Source organism: Coturnix japonica, unplaced genomic scaffold, assembly GCF_054131305.1.
Source record: "Coturnix japonica strain WE unplaced genomic scaffold, WE-NBRP24 Scf125, whole genome shotgun sequence".
Classification (NCBI taxonomy): Eukaryota; Metazoa; Chordata; class Aves; order Galliformes; family Phasianidae; genus Coturnix; species Coturnix japonica.
Genome location: NW_028189028.1, coordinates 148,628 through 161,088, shown reverse-complemented (window position 1 = coordinate 161,088; position 12,461 = coordinate 148,628). Strand labels below are relative to the sequence as shown.

General features: G+C 58.0%; 1 protein-coding gene across 1 annotated transcript in view; it reads right to left on the bottom strand.

Moving 5' to 3' along the window:
• Positions 1-1,002: 1,002 nt before the first annotated feature.
• LOC146751147 (neuronal-glial cell adhesion molecule-like) overlaps positions 1,003-12,461 on the bottom strand; it is a gene marked incomplete at its 3' end in the record, with an annotated part of 65,157 nt that continues 53,698 nt past the window's right edge. The window contains 6 exon segments of the mRNA XM_085535483.1: positions 1,003-1,124; positions 2,996-3,190; positions 6,427-6,528; positions 9,142-9,266; positions 11,459-11,594; positions 11,597-11,608. Coding sequence (XP_085391609.1) covers positions 1,003-1,124; positions 2,996-3,190; positions 6,427-6,528; positions 9,142-9,266; positions 11,459-11,594; positions 11,597-11,608 — 692 coding nt within the window.

The window sequence follows — 12,461 nt, the reverse complement described above, 5'->3', positions numbered from 1 at the left end:
CTATAGGACCCCCACCCCATAACCCCCCCGCCCCATAGGACCACCGCCCCATAGCCCCCCTATAGGACCCCCACCCCATAGGACCCCCGCCCCATAACCACCCCCCACCCCATAGCCCCTTATAGGACCCCCACCCCATAACCCCCATATAGGACCCCCCCCCCATAACCCCCTCACCCCATAGCCCCCCTATAGGACCCCCGCCCCATAGGACCCCCGCCCCATAACCCCCCCGCCCCATAGCCCCCTATAGGACCCCCGCCCCATAGGACCCCCGCCCCATTGCCCCCCTATAGGACCCCCACCCCATATGAACCCCACCTCATAGGACCCCCACCCCATAGCCCCCCATAGGACCCCCACCCCATAGGACCCCCGCCCCACAGCCCCCCTATAGGACCCCTACCCTATAGGACCCCCACCCCATAGTCCCCCTATAGGAACCCCCCCCCCATAGGACCCCCGCCCCATAGCCCCCCCATAGGACCCCATAGGACCCCCGCCCCATAGCCCCCCCATAGGACCCCCGCCCCATAACCCCCCCATAGGACCCCATAGGACCCCCGCCCCATAGGACCCCCGCCCCATAGCCCCCCTATAGGACCCCATAGGACCCCCGCCCCATAGGACCCCCGTCCCATAGCCCCCCCATAGGACCCCATAGGACCCCCGCCCCATAGCCCCCTATAGGACCCCCGCCCCATAGCCCCCCCATAGGACCCCCGCCCCATAGCCCCCCTATAGGACCCCCACCCCATATGACCCCCGCCCCATAGCCCCCCACCCCATAGCCCCTTATAGGAACCCCCCCCCAATAGGACCCCCGCCCCATAGCCCCCCCATAGGACCCCCGCCCCATAGGACCCCCGCCCCATAGCCCCCCCATAGGACCCCATAGGACCCCTGCCCCATAGCCCCCCCATAGGACCCCCGCTCCATAGCCCCCCCATAGGACCCCATAGGACCCCCGCCCCATAGCCCCCCTATAGGACCCCATAGGACCCCCGCCCCATAGCCCCCCCATAGGACCCCCGCCCCATAGCCCCCCTTTACCTCCCATGTGATGACGAGGTTCCCGGTCTCGTTCCCCTCCCCATGGACCCCCCCCGGGTTTCGTTCAGGAGCTTTTGGGGTCACAAATAGGGTCAGATGAGACCCCCCCCCATATTAAAGCCCCACAACTCAACCCCCCCCCCTGTGTGTGTCAATGGGGTTCTATAGGGCTGGGGTCAATGGGGCTCTATGGGGCTGGGGTTCTATGGGGTCCCAATGAGTTTTTAGGGGGTCCCTATGGGGTTTGTGGGTCCCTATGGGGTTTATAGGGTCCCTATGGGGTTTATGGGGTCCCTATGGGATCTATGTGTCCCTATGGGGTTTATAGGGTCCCTATGGGGTTTATGGGGTCCCTATGGGGTTTATAGGGCCCCTATGGGGTTTATAGGGTCCCTATGGTGTTTATAGGGTCCCTATGGGGTTTATGGGGTTCCTATGGGGTTTATGGGGTCCCTATGGGGTTTATAGGGTCCCTATAGGATCTATGTGTCCCTATGGGGTTTATAGGGTCCCTATGGGGTTTATAGGGTCCCTATGGGATCTATGTGTCCCTATGGTGTTTATAGGGTCCCTATGGGATCTATGGGTCCCTATGGGGTTTATAGGGTCCCTATGGGGTTTATGGGGTCCCTATGGGGTTTATGGGGTCCCTATGGGGTTTATAGGGTCCCTATAGGATCTATGTGTCCCTATGGGGTTTATAGGGTCCCTATGGTGTTTATAGGGTCCCTATGGGGTTTATGGGTCCCTATGGGGTTTATAGGGTCCCTATAGGATCTATGGGTCCCTATGGGCTCTATGGGTCCCTATGGGGTTTATAGGGTCCCTATGGGATCTATGGGTCCCTATGGGGTTTATAGGGTCCCTATGGGATCTATGGGTCCCTATGGGGTTTATAGGGCCCCTATGGGGTTTGTGGGGTTTATAGGGCCCCTATGGGTTCTATGGGTCCCTATGGGGTTTATAGGGTCCCTATGGGATCTATGGGTCCCTATGGGGTTTATAGGGCCCCAATGGGGTTTATGGGGTCCCTATGGGGTTTATAGGGTCCCTATGGGGTTTATGGGGTCTCTATGGGGTTTATAGGGTCCCTATGGGATCTATGGGTCCCTACGGGGTCTATGGGTCCCTATGGGGTTTATAGGGTCCCTATAGGATCTATGGGTCCCTATGGGGTTTATAGGGTCCCTATGGGGTTTATAGGGTCCCTATAGGATCTATGGGTCTCTATGGGGTTTATGGGTCCCTATGGGGTTTATAGGGTCCCTATGGGGTTTGTAGGGTCCCTATGGGCTCAATGTGTCCCTATGGAGTTTGTGGGATCCTTATGGGGTTTGTGGGGTCCCTATGGGATCTATGGGTCCCTATGGGGTCTATGTGTCCCTATGGGGTTTATAGGGTCCCTATGGGCTCTATGGGTCCCTATGGGGTTTATAGGGTTTATAGGGTCCCTATGGTGTTTATAGGGTCCCTATGGGGTTTATGGGTTTATAGGGTCCCTATGGGGTTTATAGGTCCCTATGGTGTTTATAGGGTCCCTATGGGGTTTATAGGGTCCCTATGGGGTTTGTGGGGTTTATAGGGTCCCTATGGGGTTTGTGGGGTTTATAGAGCCCCTATGGGATCTATGGGTCCCTATGGGGTTTGTGGGGTTTATAGGGTCCCTATGGGTTTATAGGTCCCTATGGTGTTTATAGGGTCCCTATGGGGTTTATAGGGTCCCTATGGGGTTTGTGGGGTTTATAGGGTCCCTATGGGGTTTGTGGGGTCCCTATGGGGTTTGTGGGGTTTATAGGGTCCCTATGGGGTTTATAGGGTCCCTATGGGGTTTGTGGGGTTTATAGGGTCCCTATGGGGTTTATGGGGTTTATAGGGTCCCTATGGGCTCTATGGGTCCCTATGTGTTTATAGGGTCCCTATAGGCTCCCATGTTGTCCCGTACCCGCGGGGGGTGTCTGGATGTGGGCGCTGGGGGCGCTGTGCTCCCCCCTCCCATAAGCGTTAACGGCGACCACCCGGAACCGGAACCGTCCGTAGGGGGACAATGGGAGGGGGGGGGTCCGGGGCTCCGGGACCGTCAGACGCTCCGAGAACCGGCCGGGCCCGAACAGAGACTCCTCCTCCTCCACCACGAACTCTAATGGGGGGAGGGGGCGACAGTGAGACCCCCATAGACCCCCCCATAGACCCATAGACCCCCCCATAGACCCCCCATAGACATCCATTGAGCCCACCCCCCATAGACCCCCCATAGACACCAATAGAACCCCCCATAGACATCCATTGAGCCCACCCCCCATAGACCCCCCATAGACCCCCCCCATAGACCCATAGAGACCCCCCATAGGGCCCCCCCCCCATAGACCCCCCCATAGACCCCCCCCATAGACCCATAGAGACCCCCCCATAGACATCCATTGAGCCCACCCCCCATAGACCCCCCCATAGACCCCCCCATAGACCCCAATAGACCCCCCCATAGACCCCCCCATAGACCCATAAAGACCCCCCATAGACCCCCCCATAGACATCCATAGAGCCCACCCCCCCATAGACCCCCCATAGACCCATAGAGACCCTCCCATAGACATACATTGAGCCCACCCCCCATAGACCCCCCCATAGACACCAATAGACCCCCCCATAGACCCATAGAGACCCCCCCATAGACCCATAGAGACCCCCCATAGACCCATAGAAACCCCCCATAGACCCATAGAGACCCCCCATAGGGCCCCCCAAAGACCCCCCATAGAGACCCCCCCCACAGACCCCCCCATAGACCCCCATAGACCCCCCCATAGACCCTCCCCACAGACCCCCCCATAGACCCCCCCCATAGACCCCCCCATAGACAGCCATAGAACCCCCCCCCCCCATAGACCCATAGAGCCCCTCCTCCTCCTCCACTACGAACTCTAAGTGGGGAGGGGGCGACAGTGAGACCCCCATAGACCCCCCCATAGACATCCATAGAGCCCACCCCCCATAGGGCCCCCCCCATAGACACCCATAGAGCCCACCCCCCATAGATCCCCCATAGACACCAATAGACCCCCCCCCATAGAGCCCCCCATAGAACCCCCCCCCATAGACCCCCCCATAGACACCCATAGACCCCCCCATAGACCCATAGAGACCCCCCATAGACCCATAGAGACCCCCCATAGACATCCATAGAGCCCACCCCCCATAGACCCCCCCATAGACCCCCCCATAGACATCCATAGAGCCCACCCCCCCCCATACACCCATAAAGACCCCCCATAGACCCCCCCATAGACACCCATAGACCCCCCGATAGACACCCATAGAGCCCACCCCCCATAGACCCCCCATAGACACCCATAGAGCCCACCCCCCATATACCCCCCCATAGACCCCCCCATAGACATCCATTGAGCCCACCCCCCATAGACCCCCCATAGACCCATAGACCCCCCCATAGACCCCCCCATAGACCCATAGACCCCCCCATAGACCCCCCCATAGACCCATAGACCCCCCCATAGACCCCCCCATAGACACCCATAGAGCCCCCCCCATAGACACCAATAGACCCCCCCCATAGACCCCCCCCATAGACCCATAGAGACCCCCCCATAGACATCCATTGAGCCCACCCCCCATAGACCCCCCCATAGACCCATAGACACCCCCCCATAGACATCCATAGAGCCCACCCCCCATAGAACCCCCCATAGACACCAATAGACCCCCCCCATAGACCCCCCCATAGACCCATGAAGACCCCCCATAGACCCCCCCATAGACACCAATAGACCCCCCCCCATATACCCCCCCATAGACCCATAAAGACCCCCCATAGACCCCCCCATAGACATCCATTGAGCCCCCCCCCCATAGACCCCCCCATAGACCCCCCCATAGACATCCATTGAGCCCACCCCCCATAGATCCCCCCATAGACACCAATAGACCCCCCCATAGACACCAATAGACCCCCCCATAGACATCCATTGAGCCCACCCCCCATAGACCCCCCCATAGACACGAATAGAAACCCCCCCCCCCCCCCCCATAGAGCCCCTCCTCCTCCTCTACCACGAACTCTAATGGGGGGGGGGGCGACAGTGAGACCCCCCATAGACCCCCCCAAATCCCCATAGACCCCCACTGACCCCCCAAATCCCCATAGGACCCCATAGAACCCCCATAGACCCCCATAGACCCCCCACATCCCCATAGGACCCCATAGGACCCCATAGACCCCCCACATCCCCATAGGACCCCATAGACCCCCAATCCCCATAGAACCCCATAGACCCCCATAGACCCCCCCATAGACCCCCATAGACCCCCATAGACCCCCATAGACCCCCCATAGACCCCCCATAGACCCCCCACATCCCCATAGGATCCCATAGACCCCCCCAAATCCCCATAGACCCCCCACATCCCCATAGGATCCCATAGACCCCCCCAAATCCCCATAGACCCCCCATAGACCCCCCACATCCCCATAGGACCCCATAGACCCCCCACAACCCCATAGACCCCCCATAGACCCCCCCAAATCCCCACAGACCCCCCATAGACCCCCCCACATCCCCATAGGACCCCCATAGGACCCCATAGACCCCCCATAGACCCCCCATAGACCCCCCACATCCCCATAGACCCCCATAGACCCCCATAGACCCCCCCAAATCCCCATAGACCCCCTACATCCCCATAGGACCCCATAGACCCCCCATAGACACCCCACATCCCCATAGGATCCCATAGACCCCCCAAAGACCCCCCACATCCCCATAGACCCCCATAGACCCCCCCAAATCCCCATAGACCCCCATAGACCCCCCCAAATCCCCATAGGACCCCCATAGACCCCCCCAAATCCCCATAGACCCCCCCATAGACCCCCCACATCCCCATAGACCCCCATAGACCCCCATAGACCCCCCACATCCCCATAGACCCCCATAGGACCCCCCCAAATCCCCATAGACCCCCCACATCCCCATAGGATCCCATAGACCCCCATAGACCCCCCATAGACCCCCCACATCCCCATAGACCCCCATAGGACCCCATAGACCCCCCACAGACTTCCCCAAATCCCCATAGACCCCCCATAGGACCCCCATAAATCCCCATAGACCCCCCACATCCCCATAGACCCCCATAGGACCCCTATAGACCCCCCACATCCCCATAGACCCCCATAGACCCCCCCCACATCCCCATAGACCCCCATAGGACCCCCATAGACCCCCATAGGACCCCATAGACCCCCCACATCCCCATAGACCCCCATAGACCCCCATAGACCCCCCACATCCCCATAGGACCCCATAGGACCCCCCCAAATCCCCATAGCCCCCCATAGACCCCCCCATTCCCCCCTACTCTCTATGGGGCTGTTGTGATCGTCCCCCGGGGTCCAACTGAGGCGCACGTGACGTTCATCCACCTCCATCACTTGGAGGTCACGTATGGGGCCAGGGCGGCCTATGGGGTCAATGGGATCAATGGGGTCAATGGGGTCTATGGGGTCAATGGGATCAATGGGATCAATGGGGTCAATGGGGTCTATGGGGTCAATGCAGTCAATGGGGTCAATGGGATCAATGGGGTCAATGGGGTCAGTGGGGTCAATGGGGTCAATGGGGTCAATGGGGTCAATGGGATCAATGGGATCAATGGGGTCAATGGGATCAATGGGATCAATGGGGTCAGTGGGGTCAATGGGGTCAATGGGGTCAATGGGATCAATGGGGTCAATGGGGTCAGTGGGATCAATGGGATCAATGGGGTCAATGGGATCAATGGGGTCAATGGGATCAATGGGATCAATGGGGTCAATGGGGTCTATGGGGTCAGTGGGGTCAATGGGGTCAATGGGATCAATGGGGTCAATGGTGTCAATGGGGTCAATGGGGTCAATGGGATCAATGGAGTCAATGGGGTCAATGGGATCAATGGAGTCAATGGGGTCTATGGGGTCAATGGGGTCTATGGGGTCAATGGGATCAATGGGGTCAATGGGATCAATGGGGTCAGTGGGATCAATGGGGTCAATGGGATCAATGGGGTCAATGGGATCAATGGGATCAATGGGATCAATGGGGTCAATGGGATCAATGGGGTCAATGGGGTCAATGGGGTCAATGGGTCAATGGGATCAATGGGGTCAATGGGATCAATGGGGTCAATGGGGTCAGTGGGGTCAATGGGATCTATGGGGTCAATGGGATCAATGGGGTCAATGGGATCAATGGGATCAATGGGGTCAATGGGATCAATGGGGTCAATGGGATCAATGGGGTCTATGGGGTCAATGGGGTCAGTGGGATCAATGGGATCAATGGGGTCAGTGGGATCAATGGGATCAATGGGATCAATGGGGTCTATGGGGTCAGTGGGATCAATGGGGTCAATGGGATCAATGGGGTCAATGGGATCAATGGGATCAATGGGATCAATGGGGTCAATGGGGTCTATGGGGTCAATGGGATCAATGGGGGCTATGGGGTCAGTGGGGTCAATGGGGTCAATGGGGTCAGTGGGATCAATGGGGTCAATGGGGTCTATGGGGTCAATGGGATCAATGGGATCAATGGGGACAATGGGGTCAATGGGGTCAATGGGGTCAATGGGGTCTATGGGGTCTATTGGATCAATGGGATCAATGGGGTCAATGGGGTCAATGGGGTCAATGGGGTCAGTGGGATCAATGGGGTCAATGGGATCAATGGGGTCAATGGGATCAATGGGGTCAATGGGGTCAATGGGGTCTATGGGGTCAATGGGATCAATGGGATCAATGGGGGCAATGGGATCAATGGGATCAATGGGGCCAGGGCGCCCTATGGGGTCAATGGGATCAATGGGATCAATGGGGTCAATGGGGCCAGGGCGCCCTATGGGGTCAATGGGATCAATGGGATCAATGGGGGCAATGGGATCAATGGGATCAATGGGGTCAATGGGATCAATGGGATCAATGGGGTCAATGGGGCCAGGGCGCCCTATGGGGTCAATGGGATCAATGGGGTCAATGGGGTCAGTGGGGTCTATGGGGTCAATGGGATCAATGGGATCAATGGGGTCAATGGGGTCAATGGGATCAATGGGATCAATGGGGTCAATGGGATGTAATGACGCGATGTGACCACCAGGTGGCGCTGTGGTCTATTGGATTATATGGGGTTGTGGGATGTAATGACGCCGTGTGACCACTGGGTGGCGCTGTGGGATCGCTATGGGGTTATATGGGATTATATGGGGGTTATATGGGGGTTATATGGGATTATATGGGGTTATATGGGGTTATATGGGGTTATATGAGGTTATATGGGGTTATATGGGATTATATGGGGTTATATGGGGTTTATGGGGTTATATGGGGTTATAGGGGGTTATATGGGATTATATGGGGTTATATGGGGTTTATGAGGTTATATAGGGTTCTATGGGGTTTATGGGGTTCTATGGGGTTTATGGGGTTATACGGGGTTCTATGGGGTTTATGGGGTTCTATGGGGTTCTATGGGGTTTATGGGGTTATATGGGGTTATATAGGGTTATATTATAGGGTTATATGGGGTTTATGGGGTTACATGGGGTTCTATGGGGTTACATGGGGTTCTATGGGGTTCTATGGGGCTCTATAGGGTTATATGGGATTATATGGGGTTCTCTGGGGCTCTATAGGGTTCTATGGGGTTCTATGGGGTCTATGGGGTTTATGGGGTTCTATGGGGTTCTATAGGGTTCTATGGGGTTCTATGGGGTTCTATAGGGTTCAATGGGTTTATATGGGGTTCTATGGGGTCTATGGGGTCTATGGGGTTCTATGGGGTTCTATGGGGTTCTATGGGGTTTCTATGGGGTTATATGGGGTTCTATGGGGTCTATGGGGTTCTATAGGGTTCTATGGGGTCTATGGTGTTTATGGGGATCTATGGGGTTCTATGGGGTCTATGGGGTTATATGGGGGTTCTATGGGGTTCATGGGGTTCTATGGGTTCTATGGGGTTTATGGGGTTCTATGGGGTTCTATGGGTTTCTATGGGGCTCCATAGGGTTCTATGGGGTCTATGGGGTCTATGGGGTCCTCACCCACGACTCTGAGCTTTGCTTCAGCCTCGGCCGCATCCAATGGGGTCGATGCCCGGCACTGGAACGTCCCCTCGTCCCCATAGTCCACGTTGGAAACCGTCAGCGTCCCCCCGGCCACCGAGTAGCTGTGGGGCAGCAGGAGGGTCTGTGCCCCATAGCTGCCCCATAGAACCCCATATCCGCCCCATAGAGACCCATAGAGCCCCATAGAGCCCCATAGCTGCCCCATAGCTGCCCCATAGCTGCCCCATAACTGCCCCATAGAGACCCATAGAGCCCCATAGAGCCCCATATCCGCCCCATAGCTGCCCCATAGCTGCCCCATAACTGCCCCATAACTGCCCCATAGAGCCCCATAGAGCCCCCTTCCCACCCCATAGAGACCCATAGAGCCCCATATCCGCCCCATAGAGACCCATAGAGCCCCATTTCCACCCCATAGAGCCCCCTTCCCGCCCCATAGCTGCCCCATAACTGCCCCATAGCTGCCCCATAACTGCCCCATAGAACCCCATAGAGCCCCATATCTACCCCATAGAGCCCCCTTCCCACCCCATAGAGCCCCATAGAGCCCCCTTCCCACCCCATAGAGCCCCATAGAGCCCCATATCCACCCCATAGAGCCCCATATCCACCCCATAGAGCCCCATATCTACCCCATATCTGCCCCATAGAGCCCCATATCGGCCCCATATCTACCCCATAGAGCCCCATATCCACTCCATAGAGCCCCATAGAGCCCCATATCTACCCCATATCTGCCCCATAGAGCCCCATATCTACCTCATATCCGCCCCATATCGGCCCCATAGAGCACATATCCGCCCCATAGAGCCCCCTTCCCACCCCATAGAGCCCCATAGAGCCCCATATCCGCCCCCATATCCGCCCCATATCGGCCCCATATCCGCCCCATAGAGCCCCATATCCGCCCCATAGAGCCCCATATCCGCCCCACACCCCCCCATTCCCACCCCATAGAGCCCCATATCTGCCCCATATCAGCCCTATATCCCCCCCTTCCCACCCCATAGAGCCCCATATCAGCCCCATAGAGCCCATATCCGCCCCATAGAGCCCCATATCAGCCCCATAGAGCCCCATATCTGCCCCATAGAGCCCCATAGAGCCCCATATCCGCCCCATAGAGCCCCATATCGGCCCCATATCTGCCCCATATCTGCCCCATAGAGCCCCATAGAGCCCCATATCCGCCCCATATCTGCCCCATAGAGCCCCATATCCGCCCCATAGAGCCCCATATCAGCCCCATAGAGCCCCATATCGGCCCCATAGAGCACATATCCGCCCCATAGAGCCCCATATCCGCCCCATAGAGCCCCATATCAGCCCCATAGAGCCCCATATCCGCCCCATAGAGCCCCATATCCGCCCCACACCCCCCCATTCCCACCCCATAGAGCCCCATAGAGCCCCATATCGGCCCCATAGAGCCCCATATCTGCCCCATAGCTGCCCCATAGAGCCCCATATCGGCCCCATAGAGCCCCCTTCCCACCCCACAGAGCCCCATATTGGCCCCACAGAGCCCCATAGAGCCTCATATCTACCCCATATCCGCCCCATATTGCCCCATATCCGCCCCATATCTGCCCCATAGAGCCCCATATCGGCCCCATAGCTGCCCCATAGCTGCCCCATAGAGCCCCATATCGGCCCCATATCTGCCCCATAGAGCCCTATATCCCCCCCTTCCCGCCCCATAGAGCTCCATATCTACCCCATATCCGCCCCATAGAGCCCCATATCGGCCCCATAGAGCCCCATATCTACCCCATATCCGCCCCATAGAGCCCCATATCCGCCCCATAGAGCCCCATATCAGCCCCATAGAGCCCCATATCAGCCCCATATCTGCCCCATAGAGCCCCCTTCCCACCCCATAGAGCCCCATATCTGCCCCATAGAGCCCCATATCCGCCCCATAGAGCCCCATATCGGCCCCATAGAGCCCCATATCCGCCCCACACCCCCCCATTCCCACCCCATAGAGCCCCATAGAGCCCCATATCAGCCCCATAGCTGCCCCATATCTACCCCATATCTGCCCCATATCCGCCCCATAGAGCCCCATAGAGCCCCCTTCCCACCCCATAGAGCCCCATATCGGCCCCATAGAGCCCCATATCTGCCCCATATCTGCCCCATATCCACCCCATAGAGCCCCATATCAGCCCCATATCCGCCCCATAGAGCCCCATATCCGCCCCATAGAGCCCCATATCGGCCCCATAGAGCCCCATATCCGCCCCATAGAGCCCCATATCTACCCCATATCTGCCCCATAGCTGCTCACCGTGGGTCGCGGGGCAGGGGCTGCCCCCCCCTCATCCACGTCAGCTCCGTGGGGCTCAACGTGGGGTCGAACGTGGCCCCACATCGGAACGTCACCGTCTCCCCCTTCTTGGCCGTGGAGCTTCGGGGGGGGACGAAATGCGGGTGGGGGCTGCAAAGGGGGGGGGCAAAAAATGGGGGGGGGGGGGGCAAATAAGGGGGGTAAAATGGGGTTAGGGGGGCAAATAAGGGGGGTATGGGGGTAGATAAGGGGGGTAGGGGGGTAAATAAGGGGGGTAGGGGGGTAGAAAAGGGGGGTAGGGGGGTAAATAAGGGGGGTAGGGGGGTAAATAAGGGGGTAAAATGGGGGGTAGGGGGGTAAATAAGGGGGGAGGGGGGCAAATAAAGGGGGGTGGGGGGTAAATAAGGGGGGAAGGGGGGCAAATAAGGGGGGTGGGGGGGTAAATAAGGGGGGTAGGGGGGTAAATAAGGGGGTAGGGGGGCAAATGGAGGGGGTAGGGGGGCAGAAAATGGGGGGTAGGGGGGCAAATAAGGAGGGGAGGGGGCAAAAAGAGGGGTAAAATGGGGTTAGGGGGGCAAATAAAGGGGGGTAAGGGGGCAAATAAAGGGGGTGGGGGGTAAATAAGGGGGGTAGGGGGGTAAAAAGGGGGTGGGGGGGCAGAAAATGGGGGGTAGGGGGTAAATAAGGAGGGGAGGGGGCAAAAAGAGGGGTAAAATGGGGTTAGGGGGGCAAATAAAGGGGGTGGGGGGGTAAATAAGGGGGGTAGGGGGGTAAATAAGGGGGGGTGGGGGGGCAAATAAGGGGGGTAGGGGGGTAAATAGGGGGGGTAGGGGGTAGATAAGGGGGGTAGGGGGGTAAAATGGGGGGTAGGGGGGTAGATAAGGGGGGTGGGGGGTAAATAAGAGGGGTAGGGGGGTAAATAAGGGGGGTAGGGGGGTAAAAAGGGGGTGGGGGGGGCAAAAAGAGGGGTAAAATGGGGTTAGGGGGGCAAATAAAGGGGGGT